Source organism: Chionomys nivalis, chromosome 20, assembly GCF_950005125.1.
Source record: "Chionomys nivalis chromosome 20, mChiNiv1.1, whole genome shotgun sequence".
NCBI classification, from domain to species: Eukaryota; Metazoa; Chordata; class Mammalia; order Rodentia; family Cricetidae; genus Chionomys; species Chionomys nivalis.
In genome coordinates, this window is record NC_080105.1 from 6,893,234 (window position 1) to 6,907,665 (window position 14,432).

General features: G+C 53.5%; 3 protein-coding genes across 3 annotated transcripts; all 3 read left to right on the plus strand.

Annotated features, from left to right (window-relative positions):
* The first annotated feature begins 85 nt into the window (after positions 1-85).
* Ndufa13 (NADH:ubiquinone oxidoreductase subunit A13) lies at positions 86-8,213 on the plus strand. The gene is made up of 5 exons (XM_057752600.1): positions 86-227; positions 6,816-6,894; positions 7,627-7,698; positions 7,785-7,854; positions 7,944-8,213. The coding sequence occupies exons 1-5, from the start codon at positions 134-136 to the stop codon at positions 8,061-8,063; spliced, it is 435 nt and encodes a 144-aa protein (XP_057608583.1). The 5' UTR covers positions 86-133; the 3' UTR covers positions 8,064-8,213.
* Positions 1,546-2,047, plus strand: LOC130862791 (60S ribosomal protein L30). The gene has a single exon (XM_057752601.1). The coding sequence runs from the start codon at positions 1,637-1,639 to the stop codon at positions 1,982-1,984; it is 348 nt and encodes a 115-aa protein (XP_057608584.1). The 5' UTR covers positions 1,546-1,636; the 3' UTR covers positions 1,985-2,047.
* A 30-nt stretch (positions 8,214-8,243) lies between the features above and the next one.
* On the plus strand, positions 8,244-14,366 carry Yjefn3 (YjeF N-terminal domain containing 3). The gene is made up of 6 exons (XM_057752599.1): positions 8,244-8,354; positions 11,232-11,340; positions 12,303-12,413; positions 12,529-12,642; positions 12,720-12,870; positions 13,753-14,366. Exons 1-6 carry the CDS (start codon positions 8,290-8,292, stop codon positions 13,956-13,958), a joined length of 756 nt encoding a protein of 251 aa, XP_057608582.1. The 5' UTR covers positions 8,244-8,289; the 3' UTR covers positions 13,959-14,366.
* The last annotated feature ends 66 nt before the right edge of the window (positions 14,367-14,432 follow it).

Here is a 14,432-nt window from a genome sequence, read left to right on the forward strand (position 1 = left end):
GACTTACGGACCAAAGCAGGGTTAGCTGACGGGTGGGGAACCACCCAGGCGACCAGACTTCCGCCACACTCAAAATGGCAACCACACGTCACCTCACTTCCGCTGGTAACCGGAAGTTGGGGGTCTTGCAAGTATGGCGGCGTCGAAGGTGAAGCAGGACATGCCCCCACCAGGGGGCTACGGTCCCGTCGACTACAAGCGGAACCTCCCTCGCCGGGGACTGTCGGGTCAGTGTCGTCCGGTTCGAGGTCGGAGGCCGGGCCTCGGTCATGCGGCTGGGCGGGAGCGGGGAGCCCGCAGGCCTCAGTTTACGCAGTGAAGGAGGCGCGGTTGGGGTCTGGGTTCTCTATCGCAGCATCCCGTGGGGCGAGACTGTTCATTTGCCCAATTTTCCAGTCGGCTTCCACAGTTTAGGATATTAAACCTCCGAGAAACTCAAACTCGAAATTTGGAGACTTTGTTTCGTTTCAGGTTGGCCTATAACTTCTGATCTTTGCCGTCACTTCCCGAGGGTGCCTGATAGGTGCGCACCATTATGCGCAGTCTTCTTTGACCTCTTTGCTTCCTTCTTTCCTCCTTTCCTTCCTTCCTTCTTTTTTTTTCCTTTTTCTTTTTTTCTTATTATTATTATTTTTTTTTTTTTTGCAGTTAGAGATTTACTATATAGCCCAAGCTGGCTTCAAAATCGAATTCTGGGATGACAGGCAGGTCCACCCAGGGCAAGAGTTTCTAAGTGTGTTGATTATATATACCCTAGCAGAGAACCCAGGCTAGTCGCAAACTCCAACCTCCCTAGCGCTGATTCCTTACTGTCATTTTTTGCTTCCCCTCCTCCAAGGCAGGCTCTTCTGGAACCCAGGCCAGTCTGGAACTCCCGTCATCTACCTCTGCTCCGTAGTGCCAGGATGACAGGCATGTGCCCACCATACTGAGCTGCATCCTTAACACTTTATAGTGTTTTAAGTAACATTTAGAATTTTTTTTATTGATTTCAAAAGGGAAAGAATCTGGAGAACATTAAGGTCCCCACCCTCAGTGCTCAGAGTTACAAGAATAGAATAGTTAGGGGTCCTGTTGGTATAGTGCCTGCCTAGCGTTTCAGAGTCCCGGGTCCCACCCCTAGCACTGCATAAACAGTACTGAGTGGTAGACATCCATCATCCCAGCACTTAGGAGCCTGAGGCACAAGGATTGGGAGTTTAGGGTCATCCTGGGCTACATAGATCAACCTGGGCTACATAATGTCGTCTCCTTCTAAAAGAAAGAAAATAATGAACTTAGGGACTGGAGAGATGCTCAGGGGTTAGGAGCATTTGCTGCTCTTCCAGAGGACTGAGTTTGGTAACTCCCTCCCTCTACAAATTTAGATTTGAATTCAGCAGACTTTTACTGTGCATATTATGCAAACTATGCCTCAACTAAAAAGCCAAACCTTCAGGCCTTATGTGTTGGTTCACCTGTGATCCCAGCACTGAGAAGCAAAGATGGGATCATGACAAGTTCAAGGCTAGCCTAGGCTATGTGGAGAGTTAGGGCAGTCAGGACTATATTTCAAAAAAAATCCAGCCTTTCTCGCTCCCCGGCCATCTTGGCGGCTGGTCTTGGTTGGGGGCCGTCCCGCACCTAAGGCAGGAAGATGGTGGCCGCAAAGAAGACGAAAAAGTCTCTGGAGTCGATCAACTCTCGGCTCCAGCTTGTTATGAAAAGTGGGAAGTACGTGCTGGGATACAAACAGACTCTGAAGATGATCAGACAGGGCAAAGCGAAATTGGTGATTCTCGCCAACAACTGCCCCGCCTTGAGGAAATCTGAAATAGAATACTATGCCATGTTGGCTAAAACTGGTGTCCATCACTACAGTGGCAATAACATTGAGTTGGGCACAGCGTGTGGAAAATACTACAGAGTATGCACACTGGCCATCATTGACCCAGGTGATTCTGACATTATTAGAAGCATGCCAGAACAGACTGGTGAAAAGTAAAAAGTTTTCCTTTAATAAAACTTTACCAGAGCTCCTTTAAAAAAAAAAAAAAAAAATCCAAAAACAAGCTGGGCTGTGGTGATACACATCACTTGGAAGGCAGAGGCAGGCAGGTCTCTGAATTCAGGACCAGTCTGGGCTACAAAGTGAGTTCCAGGACAGCATACACATCTGGTGCCTGTACAAGCCAGAGAAAGGCATCAGATGCCCTGGAACTGAAGTCACAGACGGTTGTGAGCTGCCGTATAAGTGCTGCAGACTGAAGAGCAACAAGTGCTCTGTGCTTGTTTTTCCAGAGGGTTTCTCTGTGTGGGCCTTTGCTCCGCCTGCCCCTGTCTCCCCAGAGTGCTGGGATTAAAGGTGTGTACACCCAGCTCTGTTTTCTAATGTTTATTATTGGGAGTTTGGGAATGTAGAGGTCTGAGGATGACTTTGTTAAGTCAGTTTTCTTCTATCTCTACGTGGGTTCTAGGAATTAAACTCAGATCACCGGGTTTCTGTAGCAGGCATGTTTACCAGCTGAGCCCTTTGGCAGCTCCTCTTTTTCATCTCTTTCTAAGGTATAACACACCCAAGCCCATGACCCTCTCAGACCTGCACCATGTGCCCACAGAACACCTAAGACTAAGCTGCTGGGCTCCTCAAGTCAACATCGTTTTTATGTATTCCTGCATTTGTTTAGAGACAAAGAAATTGTAACCCTTGAAATTCTCTGTAGCTTAGGATGACTGGACTGGTCCTGCTCCCACCTCCTGAATGCTGGGGTGGCAGGTGTGTGTCACTAAGCCTGGCTTCTGTGGTGCTGGCTGTGGAACCCAGGGTTTGTGCCTATTAGGCAAGCACTCTGCCAGCTGTGCCATCTGCCAGTCCTTCCTTTTGCTTTAAAGTCACCATGTGCTTTCCCCTCGTCTTCAGATGCTGACACAGCTGTGCTGGGCCTTATTGCCCTGTACCTTTCTTGTTCTGTGGTTGTTGTTCTGAAACACTCATTTTTTTGTTTGTTTGTTTCTAAGACTTATTTATTTAGAGACAGGTCCTGGTTGGCCTGAAGCTATGTAGATCAGGATGGCTTCAAACTGAATCTGCCAGACTCTGTCTTCCAAGTGCTGGGATTGAAGGAGTGCACCACCGTGCCTGACTCAGATCATAACTGTGTGTGCGTGCGCGTGCATCTGCAGGTGAAAGCAGGTGCTCGTGGAGGCCAGAAGGTGGTGTCGGATCTCCTGGGGCTGAGTTCTCGGCACCCAGCGTGGGGTTTGCAAACAGACCTCTGGTTCTCTGGAGAGCACAAACATTGTTAGCCAGTCATGGGTCCAGCCATGACAAGTTTTTGTTTTTGTGTTTTGTAGCCCAGGCTGGTTTTCCTACCTCAGTCTCATCCTCCCGAGTGGTGGGATGGCACACTGAAGCCCTGCCCCTGCTCTGTGCAGACCCACTCCCCGACTGGCTGCAGACGGGCGAGGAGAGTGCAGTGACAGTTCAGTCTTTGTTCATATCTGCACGTCCAGTGTCCTAAACTAGCTGGTGGGACACGCGTGTCAGATTGCTCCCGGTGCCCTGCTGTAGCCTGGGGAAGCCAGGAGAAAGCCCTCTGTATGCACACCTTCCAGGCTGGTTTCTCCAGCTGGACCTGGCATCGCCAGCACACCTTATACCATGCTCAGCCCTGGAATCATTGTTGTTATTACTTTTGGGTTTTGAAACAGCTTCGGGGTATAGTCCAGGCTGGCCTTGAGCTCAGAGAGTCCCCTGCTTCTGCTACCTGAATGCTGGGATCAAAGGCTTGGCACCAGGCAGCTTATGTGATTTTTATTATTGGTGACTTGACTCTGTATTTTGGGTGCCGTTATCAGATACTCAACTCTGCAGATGTTTTTCTTTCCTGAGGCCTGTTGAGCTAATAGTGTCATTTAGAGCACAGTTTCTCTTACTGAAGGAGCCCTGCTGTGTTCTACTGGAGGCTATTTCTATAGTCACTGTTTTGGTGGGGCACCATGCTGTAGTGAGGGAAGCTGCAAACAGTGGTCCTTTCACCCTCCTCCTGAGTGTGGCGCTGTAGGAAAGCACCAGACACTTGAGCTCTTCTTTCTCTGTGTGGTCCTGGCTGTCCTGGAACTCACTCTGTAGACCAGGCTGGCCTCGAACTCAGAGATCCACCTGCCTCTGCCTCCCAAGTTTAGGTTAAAGGTGTGCGCCACTGCCCAGCTCTTTTCTTTTTCTTTCTTTCTTTTTTTTTTTTTTCCAGGATCTGATAATGTTAGCCTGGCTAGCCTAGACCTTGTAGACAAGGTTGACCTTTAAGTCACAGGTATCAAGATCTGCCTGCCTCAAGGCTTTTGACACCACTTCTAGCCTCTTTTCTTTCTTTTCTTTCTTTTTTTTTTCTTTTTTTCTTTTTTTTTTTTTGAGATGGGTTCTCATGTAGCTTCAGCTGGCCCCAAACTCCCTACGTAGCCAAGGATGACTTTGAATTCTTGATTTCCTATCTCCACTTTCTAAGTGGTGAGGTCACAGGCATGTGTCACCATTCCTGATTTATACTGTTAGGGGTGGAACCCAGAAGTTCAGCCTGGGACATCTTCAGCTCTTGCCTTCAGACCTCCCTCCCCAGGTGAGCAGGGCCACTGTGCGCCCGTGCTGAGCAGACTTCTCTTCCCTGTTAAACTACTGGGGCATGTTTGTCCAAAGCCATACAATGTGGGGGTTTATTTGTGGAACAGGGCGTCTGGTTCTGTCCTGCTGCAAACGTTATTGTCCTTGTGCAGCGTGTCTGTGTGCACACAGCTGCCTGGTGAGTTGTGCAGCGTGTCTGTGTGCACACAGCTGCCTGGTGAGTTGTGCAGCGTGTCTGTGTGCACACAGCTGCCTGGTGAGTTGTGCAGCGTGTCTGTGTGCACACAGCTGCCTGGTGAGTTGTGCAGCGTGTCTGTGTGCACACAGCTGCCTGGTGAGTTGTGCAGCGTGTCTGTGTGCACACAGCTGCCTGGTGAGTTGTGCAGCGTGTCTGTGTGCACACAGCTGCCTGGTGAGTTGTGCAGCGTGTCTGTGTGCACACAGCTGCCTGGTGAGTTGGGAGCTGTCACTTTTGAGTCCAGGCCATTACTGCCCTGGGCACTTCTGCATAAACTTCATGACCTGACTCTGGGTTTCTGCAAAGGGGGAAGGGTCGAGGTTCTGATAGCCATTGTGTTGGATCTGTACTGTTTGGGGGAGCACTGGGTGGCAGTACCTCCTACAACTAAAGCTACTTGGGGGACTGAAGTGGAGGGTGTGAGTTTTGCACCTGCTCCCCTCTCCCCATGACACCTCCTGAAATGTAGCCACCCCAGTGATTACTGTAGCCAGCCAGGTGCAGCTGAAGGCTGGGGGGTCAGCTTGCGGCCCCTCCTCCCTGGCCTCTCACTCTAGACACAGTGGGGTCACACTTTGGTGTCCGCACTTGTGGCCCAGAGCTCCCCACAAGGACCTGTGTGTTCTTCTGAGAAATTGCAGGTGGAAGCTGTGGTCAGATTTGGGGGCCCCTGAGGTTCTCTTAGCTGTTGCAAATGAGGGTACAGCTCTGGTGTAGACACCTCCTCACTTTGGTGAGGGCTGACGATGCCTGCAATCAGCTGGCCAGAGATGGTCCTGAATACCTAGGGCTTCCACAGAGAGCTTGTACCCCTGGACCTGGGACCCCACCATCCTAGAGACCGTGGCTGGAGGGCCTGGCCTCAGAGTCTTAGTCTGAACTGAGTGGGTGGGAAATATTTAGCTCCTGACCTAGTGAGGGGCCATTCAGGCTGCAGCCCCAGAACCTGTTCTACCCCCCTTTGTCTCAACCTTCTCCATGCCCTCTGTAGTCATTGGTGATGATCCCTGGAGCTTGTCCTGCCAGTCAGGATTGGAGCTGCCCTGCTAATCTTCAGTAATTATTTATGGTGGCACCTGTCTCCCCTGGGAATAGGGCAGGTGACCTATCCTGCTGAAACGGTGGTGCCCACACTTCCAGCCTATGTTTGGTGGTGTCAGAGCCCTTTAAAGGCGGCTTCTATTTTGTTGTTTTTGTTATCGTTTGTTGTGTTTTTCCCCAAGACAGGGTTTCTATGTGTAACAGCCCTGGCTGTCTTGGAACTCTGTAGACCAGGCTGGCCTCAAACTCACAGGGATCAGTCTGCCTGTGTCTCGAGTGCTGGGGTTAAAGGTGTGCGCTACCACACCTGGATCAGTGGTTCTCAACCTTCCTAATGCTATGACCCTTTAATATAATTCCTCACCTGTGGTGATGGCGCACGCCTTTAATCCCAGCATTTGGAGGCAGAAACAGGCAGATCTCTGTGAGTTCAAGGCCAGCCTGGTCTACAGAGCAAGTTCTAGGACAGCCAAGGCTACAAAGAGAAACCCTATCTCAAAAAACAAAAATAACAAAAAATATAGTTCCTCACATGACCCCAGCCTATAAAATTATCTTCATTGTTACTTCATAACTAATTTTGCTGTGGTTATGAAGCATAATGTAAGCATCTGATATGCAGGATGTCTGTGACCCTGAAAGGGCTGTTTAAACTTCAAAGGGCTCATGACCCATGTGTGAAGAAACACTGTTCCAGACCCTGGGGCTCTCCTGTGTCCCTGTGGCCTGTACCTTCCAGAAAGGGTGGCAGCTCGGACTGCCTAATACCCTGACCCAGAGCCTAAGAATTAGAGACTGTCATGGAGAAGTGGCTGAGGAAGGACAGGCACCTGTGGAGGAGGGGAGAACCAGCAGGTACTTCACAGAGAGAGCCATTGTTGCTGAGTTGGGGGCGTCCTGGAGGGACCTTGCTGAGCAGGAAGCCTCCTTCTCTTGCAGGCTACAGCATGTTCGCGGTGGGCATCGGGGCCTTGCTCTTCGGCTATTGGAGAATGATGAGGTGGAACCGGGAGCGCAGGTAGGGCCCTGCTCACCACCAGGACTTCCGTGAGGGTGGTGGTGGTGTCCTTGGCTGGGTGCTTGTCCGGGGCCTGACCTAAAGTGAAGAGCTGGTGACCAGCCTTCAGCTGTTCCCTTCCTGACCAGGTTAGCATAAACAGTAGGTCACCAGGCCAGCTATGACTGGGGTTTGGGACATAGAGACAGACCAGCCAGAGCCACACAGTGAGAGCACAACAGAAAAGGAACCGGGCCATGGGAGGCAGGTCCCCTGGAGGCCAGGGAGACTAGGATCGTGAATGATGAGGGGTGTCGCTGGGCAGAGCCCTGCCAGAGACCTCTTCCTGGGCCATCACTGGGCTGCTTCCCCAGCCTCTGAAACTGAGAGGCTCCTTTCTTCGGGGTAATAGTTGTGGGGAAACCTGCAGGCCCAGCATCCTGCTATTTTGAGAACAAAGGGAAATTGGTTTGTAAGGCCAGAGCCTGGTGATGAGTATGCCCCCCTCTTCACCCAGATCATCAGACGGGGCTATTTTTAGGATAAACAAAAGTTTATTTGAAAGGAAAGTGTGAAGCCAACACTTTTGTGGCTTCTGTAGTCTGTGCCAGCTGCAGGGCTTGCCTTCCGTCCCAACTTGGGTGGCTAGCCTTGCCCCACCCCCACCCGGGCCCCTTCCCTACCAGCGCCCTGCATGTTCCATACTCCCTCAGTGAGCCCATTTAACCCTGAGTGGGTGTGGTGGTTTTACAGGCGCCTGCAGATTGAGGACTTGGAGGCCCGGATTGCTCTCATGCCGCTCTTCCAGGCAGAAATGGACCGGAGGTAGGTTGGGAGGGGCTCTGGGTCAAGGAAGGAACAGAGTGGTTGCTCTGGGTGGGTCTGATTTCAGCCCCGCCTTATGGCCACAGGACCCTGCAGCTTCTTCGGGAGAACCTGGAGGAGGAGGCCATCATCATGAAAGACGTGCCTGACTGGAAGGTACACTCTGGGTTGGGGTAGGGTGGGGTGGGGTGGCGTGGTTGTGGCCAGCTGGGACTGATAAGGACTGACCCTGCCCCTGCCCACAGGTGGGTGAGTCTATGTTCCACACCACGCGCTGGGTGCCGCCCCTCCCCGGCGAGTTGTATGGGTTGCGCCCCAAGGAGGAGTTGGACAACGCCAACTACGGCTTCACCTGGTACACGTAGGGTCCGAGCCGACGCCCACAATAAAGAATAGTCAAGTAAACGCCATCATGTGATTCTCTTACGGATCCCTCTACACCTGTCTGCTACCCGGACTCCTCAGGGTTAAGTCATCCCTGTGCTTTGGCCAATAGCTGCACGCAGTGCCTCTCAAGCAGGCATTCAGCCACAGGGCTCCGCCCACGGGCTTGCTTAAAAGGCAGCGGGGAGCCAGCTTGCCTGTGTGACCATGAACAGCAGTGCCTGCAGCGACAAAGGCCCGGGAGAGGTGCCAGAGGAGAGGTGCTTTCTCAGGTCAGCAGGTGACAGGGAGCTGAGGCCTGGGTAGAGGCAGGGGAATGACTGGGGTGGGTCCTAGGGTCTGCTGGGAGCTTGCGGGTGCAGCAGTAGCCGAGTGGCCAGGAAACCGCATTCCAGGCAAGCCGACCCTCAGTTCCCCCACTGTTTGTGAATTATCCCGAGGGACTTGGAGTTACACAGAGGCTTTGAATATCAGCTGCCACTGGAAGCCAAGAAAGCTCGGGGTGGGGGTTATGGGTTATGACGCTGGTTCATTGCAGGGCACAGAGACAGTGTGTGCAGGCTACAAGGTGAGCAATGCGATGGATACGGGTGTTGGGGAGAGCATCTCCGGTGCCCTTGTAGAAGTGATTGGGGTTGTCAGACCCGGTTCCCTTTTCAGACCTCAGCACTGGGCCTGAAGAGAGACCCTGGCCTTGCTGTCCTTGTCTTAGGAGCAGCATTGATGGGGTGGGGGGAGACCTCCCTCCTGACAGTCTCCAAATAGCAGAAGGGCTTCCCTGCTGGTCCTGTGAGCTAACTCTGTTCTCCAGAGTTAGCTGCTGCCTCTTGGTCGGGTTATTCCCTGCACTGCCCACTGTCGGGAGGAGAACATCACCACCACCCCTGCAGAGGCAGCCATGGCTGTCAGACAAAGGTGGGGGCTAAGTCTCTGCACAGCGATGCGTGTGCTTGCCAGTGGAGACCAGAGGTCCACATCGGGTGTCTTCCTTTATTTTTCTCCACCTGATTTTTTTGAGACAGAGTCTCTCACTGAACCTAAACTTAACTGATTTCATATTGGCTGGCCAGTGAGTGAGTTCCACACATCCTCCTGTCTGTACCTTGCTTGGGTTACAGGCACACCTACTGCACCCAGCTGGGTTTTTTTCCCCCATGGGTTCTGAGAATTAATCTAAGGTCATCATGCTTGCAAGGCAAGCAGTTTACCAACTTAAGGCATCTCTTGATTGTGCCGTGTGTGTGTGTGTATGTGTGTGTGCGTGCGTGCGTGCTGGTGCCTGTGGAGGTGACAGGCATTGGATCCCTTGGCACTGGAGTTGCAGGTGGCTGTGAACTGCTTGGTGTGGGTTCTGGGAGCTGAACTCAGTCCCTGCAGGAGCAGTACACTGATCCATCTTTCAGCTCCACAAACTTGTTTTTTGAGACAGAATTTCACTAAGTAGACCAGCTGGCTCAGGACTTGTGATGGTCCTGCCTCACCCTCCAAGTGCTGGGGTTCAAGCATGTGCCACCATGTCTGTGCACACTGGGTGCACACTGAGTGCACACTGATTGTGCTGTCCCAGAAGCTGGGCAAGTAGCCCAGGGCCCCCTTCATCTAACTGCAGCGCCACACCCGCCTTTCTAGGGTTTCTACCCTGCACCTGTGCTCCTAGGTCTTCCTCACAGTGCTTTGTTTGCAGGGGGGTGGTAGATGGTTCTCTCTGTAGCCCAGGCTGTCCTGGAACTCAGAGATGCGCCTGCCTCTGCCTCTGAATGCTGGGATTAAAGGCGTGTGGCACTGAGCGCTGTCTGTCCTGCTTGTTCCAGTGCTCTAACTTCTTGCTTTTACCTCCATTGGAGCTCCTCCCTTCCTCCAGGATGCCTTGCCTGTGGTCATCTCTTGGCATCTGAGGCCCACTGAACCTGCCCTTAGGGGCCTCTATGAACAGGCAATTCATAGAGGTTATAAATGCAGAAGCCCCTCTCCACCTGTGTCTCGCCTCTCCTTCCTTTAAAAAATTTTAATTACACTTATTGCCCCTCCCCCGTGTGAGCATGAGCATGTGGAGCGCGGAAGACAGTCTGTGACCGCTGGCCAGTAGGCACAGCTGGAAAGACTGATGGCACCAAGCGGGCCCTGTGCCACCCCAGCCCTGGTTCTCTAGAACAATCTCTCTTGTCAGCTCACCTGGCCCACCTACAAGGAGAGGCCCCCAGCCTCTGCTCTACTTCCCATGATCAGACATTGCTTTCTAAAAATTCTTTTTTCCTAGTGCTAGGTGTAGAATGTGGGACCTCACACATGGCTGACAGGTGTTCACACATGCAACATTAAATTGCTGATGACTTTTGAACACAGACTCGTGAATTATGTATCTATTCTTGCCTTCAGTTTGTTAGTGATAGAGGTAGCTCTTAGCCAGGTTGGTCCAGATAATCTTTTCGTTTTTAAGATAGGGTCTCGTGTCCATCATTGATGGCACACACCTTTGATAGGGTCTCACTACGTAGCCCCGACTGGCCCTGAGCGAAGGCTGCTCTTAAACTCACACAAATCTGCCAGCCTCTGCCTTCCGGGTGCTAGAATTAAAGGCATGGGCTACAAAACCAGGCTCAGATATCTTAATTTTATTGTCTTGTAAGAAGGGTCGTCAAGGGTCTCATAGTTGAGGGTCCCACTTCCATTTTCCCCCCTGGTGTCCTAGAACTTCCTCATCGGTCCTTGCATCAGAATCCACTCACCTCCGGGTCAAATTTTTTAAGGTTTTTTTTTTTTTTTTAAAGGTTTTTAAGGTTTGGGGGTGGGTGAGGGAAGAGAATTAGGAGTCCGATGACACCCTGGGATATGTGGCTTGGGGGAATTAGTCTGTATTCAGAATCTTTTCTCCTGATCTCTGGGTTGCTCAGCTTTCTTTGGGATTAAAAAAAAAAAAAAAAAGCTGAGCCACATGTGCGTCTTTCACCACCAGAGGGTGCTCGTGCCTCAGGCTTGCTGCCATTTCAGACCAAACTTGTGGGATGGGGAAACAGGGCAAGAAATGATGGCCCCTGAAACTCCTCGTGGGTAAGGACGAGGCCAGAGCCTTCCGCCGGATCTGGGCAGCCATTCTCGAGTCTCCGTTCCCTTTCTGCACCTCTGAGCGTGTTGTCCGACTCTGCCCGCAGCATCTCGGAGGCGGCCGCCCTGGAGCGGGAGCTGCTGGACGAGTACCGCTTTGGGCGGCAGCAGCTGGTGGAACTATGCGGGCACGGCAGTGCGGTGGCTGTGGCCAAGGTACTAGCCCCCTTTGCTCGGGGCTACTTGAACCCATCGCTTGCGTGGGGAAGCTGAAGTACAAGGCAGAAGTGGGGTCCTCAGACTCAGATGGGGGAACACCTACAGGGTGGGTCTTGGGCTCTCGAATTGCAGGTCTGGGTCCCCTAGAAGTGCAACCCGTAAGAGCTTACCTACCATCTGAACAACCCTAAATGTCCCCACGAGGAAGCAGGTCCGGATGGGCAGGGTAGTCAAATGAGGTCTGAAGCAGTACTCAGGTAAATCTACCCCATAGGTGCCCCCAATATGACAGGAGAGTGTTGATGACGCCAAAGGAGCTGGCTTTGAGGCTCACTGAGCCTGACCTTAGGGGCCTCTATGAACAGGCAATTCATAAAGGTTATAAATGCAGAAGCCCCTCTCCGCCTGTGTCTCACCTCTCCTTCCTTAAAAAAAATTTAATTACATGTGTTGCCCCTCCCCCGTGTGAGCGTGAGCATGTGGATCGCGGAAGATAGTTTGTGGGCGCTAATGTTCTTCCACCATGTGGGTCTCAAGAAAACTCCTTTACCTGCTGAGCCACCTCACTGACCCTCTTCGGTAGCCCAGACTGTCCTCGTGGTGGCTTGCAACTGCCAGTCCAGCAGCTCCTGAGGCAGGAGGATTGCTGCAAGTCCAAGACCAGCCTGAGCAAGAACCTCTCAATAACAACAACAACAACAACAAAACATGTAGACAGACTGAGTTTCTGAAAGAAGGCAAACAGATAGGAAATAGTAAAGGCAGGAGCAGGGCAGACAGATGGTCTAGGCGCCACGTTTGTCCGATTGCGGACCTTCCTTCGGGTTAACCCCACTTTTCAGTGTAACTTGGGGGTAACTGCGCCAGGAAAGTAGGGATTGTGTCCAAAGTGCATGGAGTAAACAAACCACACTGGGCCTGTACGCAGACCACCACTCTGTCCCTCTGCTACGCCCCAGGCGTTCCCTTTGCCCTCGCTGTCGCGCAAGCAGAGGACGGTACTGGTCGTGTGCGGCCCGGAGCAGAACGGCGCTGTGGGGCTAGCGTGTGCCCGGCACCTGCGGGTGTTCGTGAGTAGCAGGGTCCTATGACGGGGGAACAGAGCTGGGTTGGGGTTCCGCTGGGGACAAGAACTGGGGTGGTCTCCCTCCTGCTGCCGCCATCACCAGACCCGGGTTCCCCCAGGACTACCAGCCCAGCATCTTCTGCCCGGCGCGTTCGGCCGACGCTCTGCACTGCGACCTGACCACGCAGTGCGAGAAGATGGACATTCCCTTCCTGTCCTTTCTGCCCGCCGAGGTCAGCTGAGCCTACCCTGACCCCGCCCTGACCCGTCCCCAATCCGGCCCCTCACACCGCCTCCCCCCTCCCCCCAGGTGCGGCTCATCGATGACGCCTACGGGCTGGTGGTGGACGCAGTGCTAGGCCCGGGAGTGAGGCCGTCGGAGGCGGGCGGGCCCTGCGCGCGCGCGCTGGCCACTCTGAAGCGGCTCTCCATCCCGCTCGTGAGCCTGGACGTCCCCTCAGGCATGCCACCCAGGAACAGTCTGATCACCCCAGTCTGTTTTCTCCATCCACCTTTTCCAGCCTCAGTGTCTCCCACCCCCAGCCTTGGTTTTCCTCATTCAACCTCAATTTCCGCGTCTGCCCTCATCCGGTTTCACACCCTTCCTAAGGATGGGGAAGTTACAAGTGGCTGCCCCAAGTGACCCGGTGTCCTCTTGGTCCGGGTACCCAGCTAAACGGGCACCACCCACCGTTGGCCCTGTTGCAGAGCAGACGTGAGCTCAGTCCTCAGAGGCCACGCCTGCCAGGGACAAACAGCTTTCAGTCCTCTTTGGGGGCTGCGTGGTAGTGTCCTCAGTTTGAGGGTCCTAGGACCATTCCAGATCAAGACCAAGGCATAGCTAGTCTGGGAAGAGGGGATAGGCTGCAGGTGGACCCGAAAAAAGAGGGACCCTGCAGTTGGAAGCCGAGAGAGGAGCAGGTGGCTTATTTATTATGGTTAATGCCTGAGGCAGGAAGGAAGTCCGAGGTGCTTGTCCTCGGACAGGGTTGACAAAGACTCCTGGATGGTTTGGGATGGGCCAGAGGGCCAGGGAGACGTGAAACCCAGTGGGAGGTAAGGGCACAGTTCTGAGGGAGGGTCTCAGGTCACAGGTACAGACAGGGTGGGAAACCTGGTCGGGGTGGGGGCTTCGGGGTGAGGAAGGTCTGGTCTGAGCAAGGCGGCTTCTGTCTGCTGGGACACAGACAGAGGGACGGTGGAAAGGGAGTAAGCGGTTCTGCGGTCAGCAAGTCTGACCGCTACCCACGTGTCGGAGGTTGAGGCACGGAACCTGGAGGGAGACAGGGCAGACCCTGTCCGGGAGCCGCGGTCCTTCCAGCTTCCCCCCCTTCCGCCCTCAGGTTGGGACACCGAGGCTGGCGGCGACGCAAAGGATGAGGTGCAGCCCGACGTGCTAGTGTCCTTCGTTGCGCCCAAGAGCTGCGCGAGTCGCTTCTCCGGGCGCCACCACTTTGTGGTCGGAAGGTTCGTGCCTGACGACGTGCGCCGCAAGTTTGGCCTGCTCCTGCCAAAATATACTGGCACCGACTGCGTGGCCGCGCTGTGACCCGCACCAATAAACATCTCCACCACCTCTCCCTCCGCCTCCTTTGTGCGCCAGACCAAGGGGGTGAACGAGTGGAGAAGGAACTTCCCTCGCGGTTTGAGGAGAGGAGTTGCGCCGTGGAGCTTCCTAGAATAGAGGGTAGACTCGGTTGGGACTTCCGGCTGTCGGGAGTCTCTTAAGAGTTAAGACCGAAGTTAAACACGATAGATAAATTTCCAGCCGCGAAGTGTCCAGCAGTTTCAAGTTTAAGACCAAATGGCGCCTCCCACGCGACGCGGGATCTAGTTGGAGAAGGCGGAGGAGGAACGTGGGACGCAGTCTAAGGGCGAGGCACCGCCGGAGGCCTCGAGGAAGGGCAACCTAGAGTAGTTTATAGGGGCGTGGCTTGCCGCCGCGTCCCGCCCCCATCAGTCCTTAGCAAGCGCTCGACCCGCCCCAGTCGGATCCGAGCGCTTTGCAGAGCCGCTGTGGCCT

Excerpts from the sequence above, each read along its gene's own strand:
- Yjefn3 (XM_057752599.1), top strand. The coding sequence starts at position 8,290 with ATGAACAGCAGTGCCTGCAGCGACAAAGGCCCGGGAGAGGTGCCAGAG. Across the intron at positions 11,341-12,302 it reads GTGCGGTGGCTGTGGCCAAG|GCGTTCCCTTTGCCCTCGCT; the intron begins GTACTAGCCCCC and ends GCTACGCCCCAG. Across the intron at positions 12,414-12,528 it reads CCCGGCACCTGCGGGTGTTC|GACTACCAGCCCAGCATCTT; the intron begins GTGAGTAGCAGG and ends GGGTTCCCCCAG.
- Ndufa13 (XM_057752600.1), top strand. The coding sequence starts at position 134 with ATGGCGGCGTCGAAGGTGAAGCAGGACATGCCCCCACCAGGGGGCTAC. Across the intron at positions 6,895-7,626 it reads AGGTGGAACCGGGAGCGCAG|GCGCCTGCAGATTGAGGACT; the intron begins GTAGGGCCCTGC and ends GTGGTTTTACAG. Across the intron at positions 7,855-7,943 it reads AAGACGTGCCTGACTGGAAG|GTGGGTGAGTCTATGTTCCA; the intron begins GTACACTCTGGG and ends CCCTGCCCACAG.
- LOC130862791 (XM_057752601.1), top strand. The coding sequence starts at position 1,637 with ATGGTGGCCGCAAAGAAGACGAAAAAGTCTCTGGAGTCGATCAACTCT.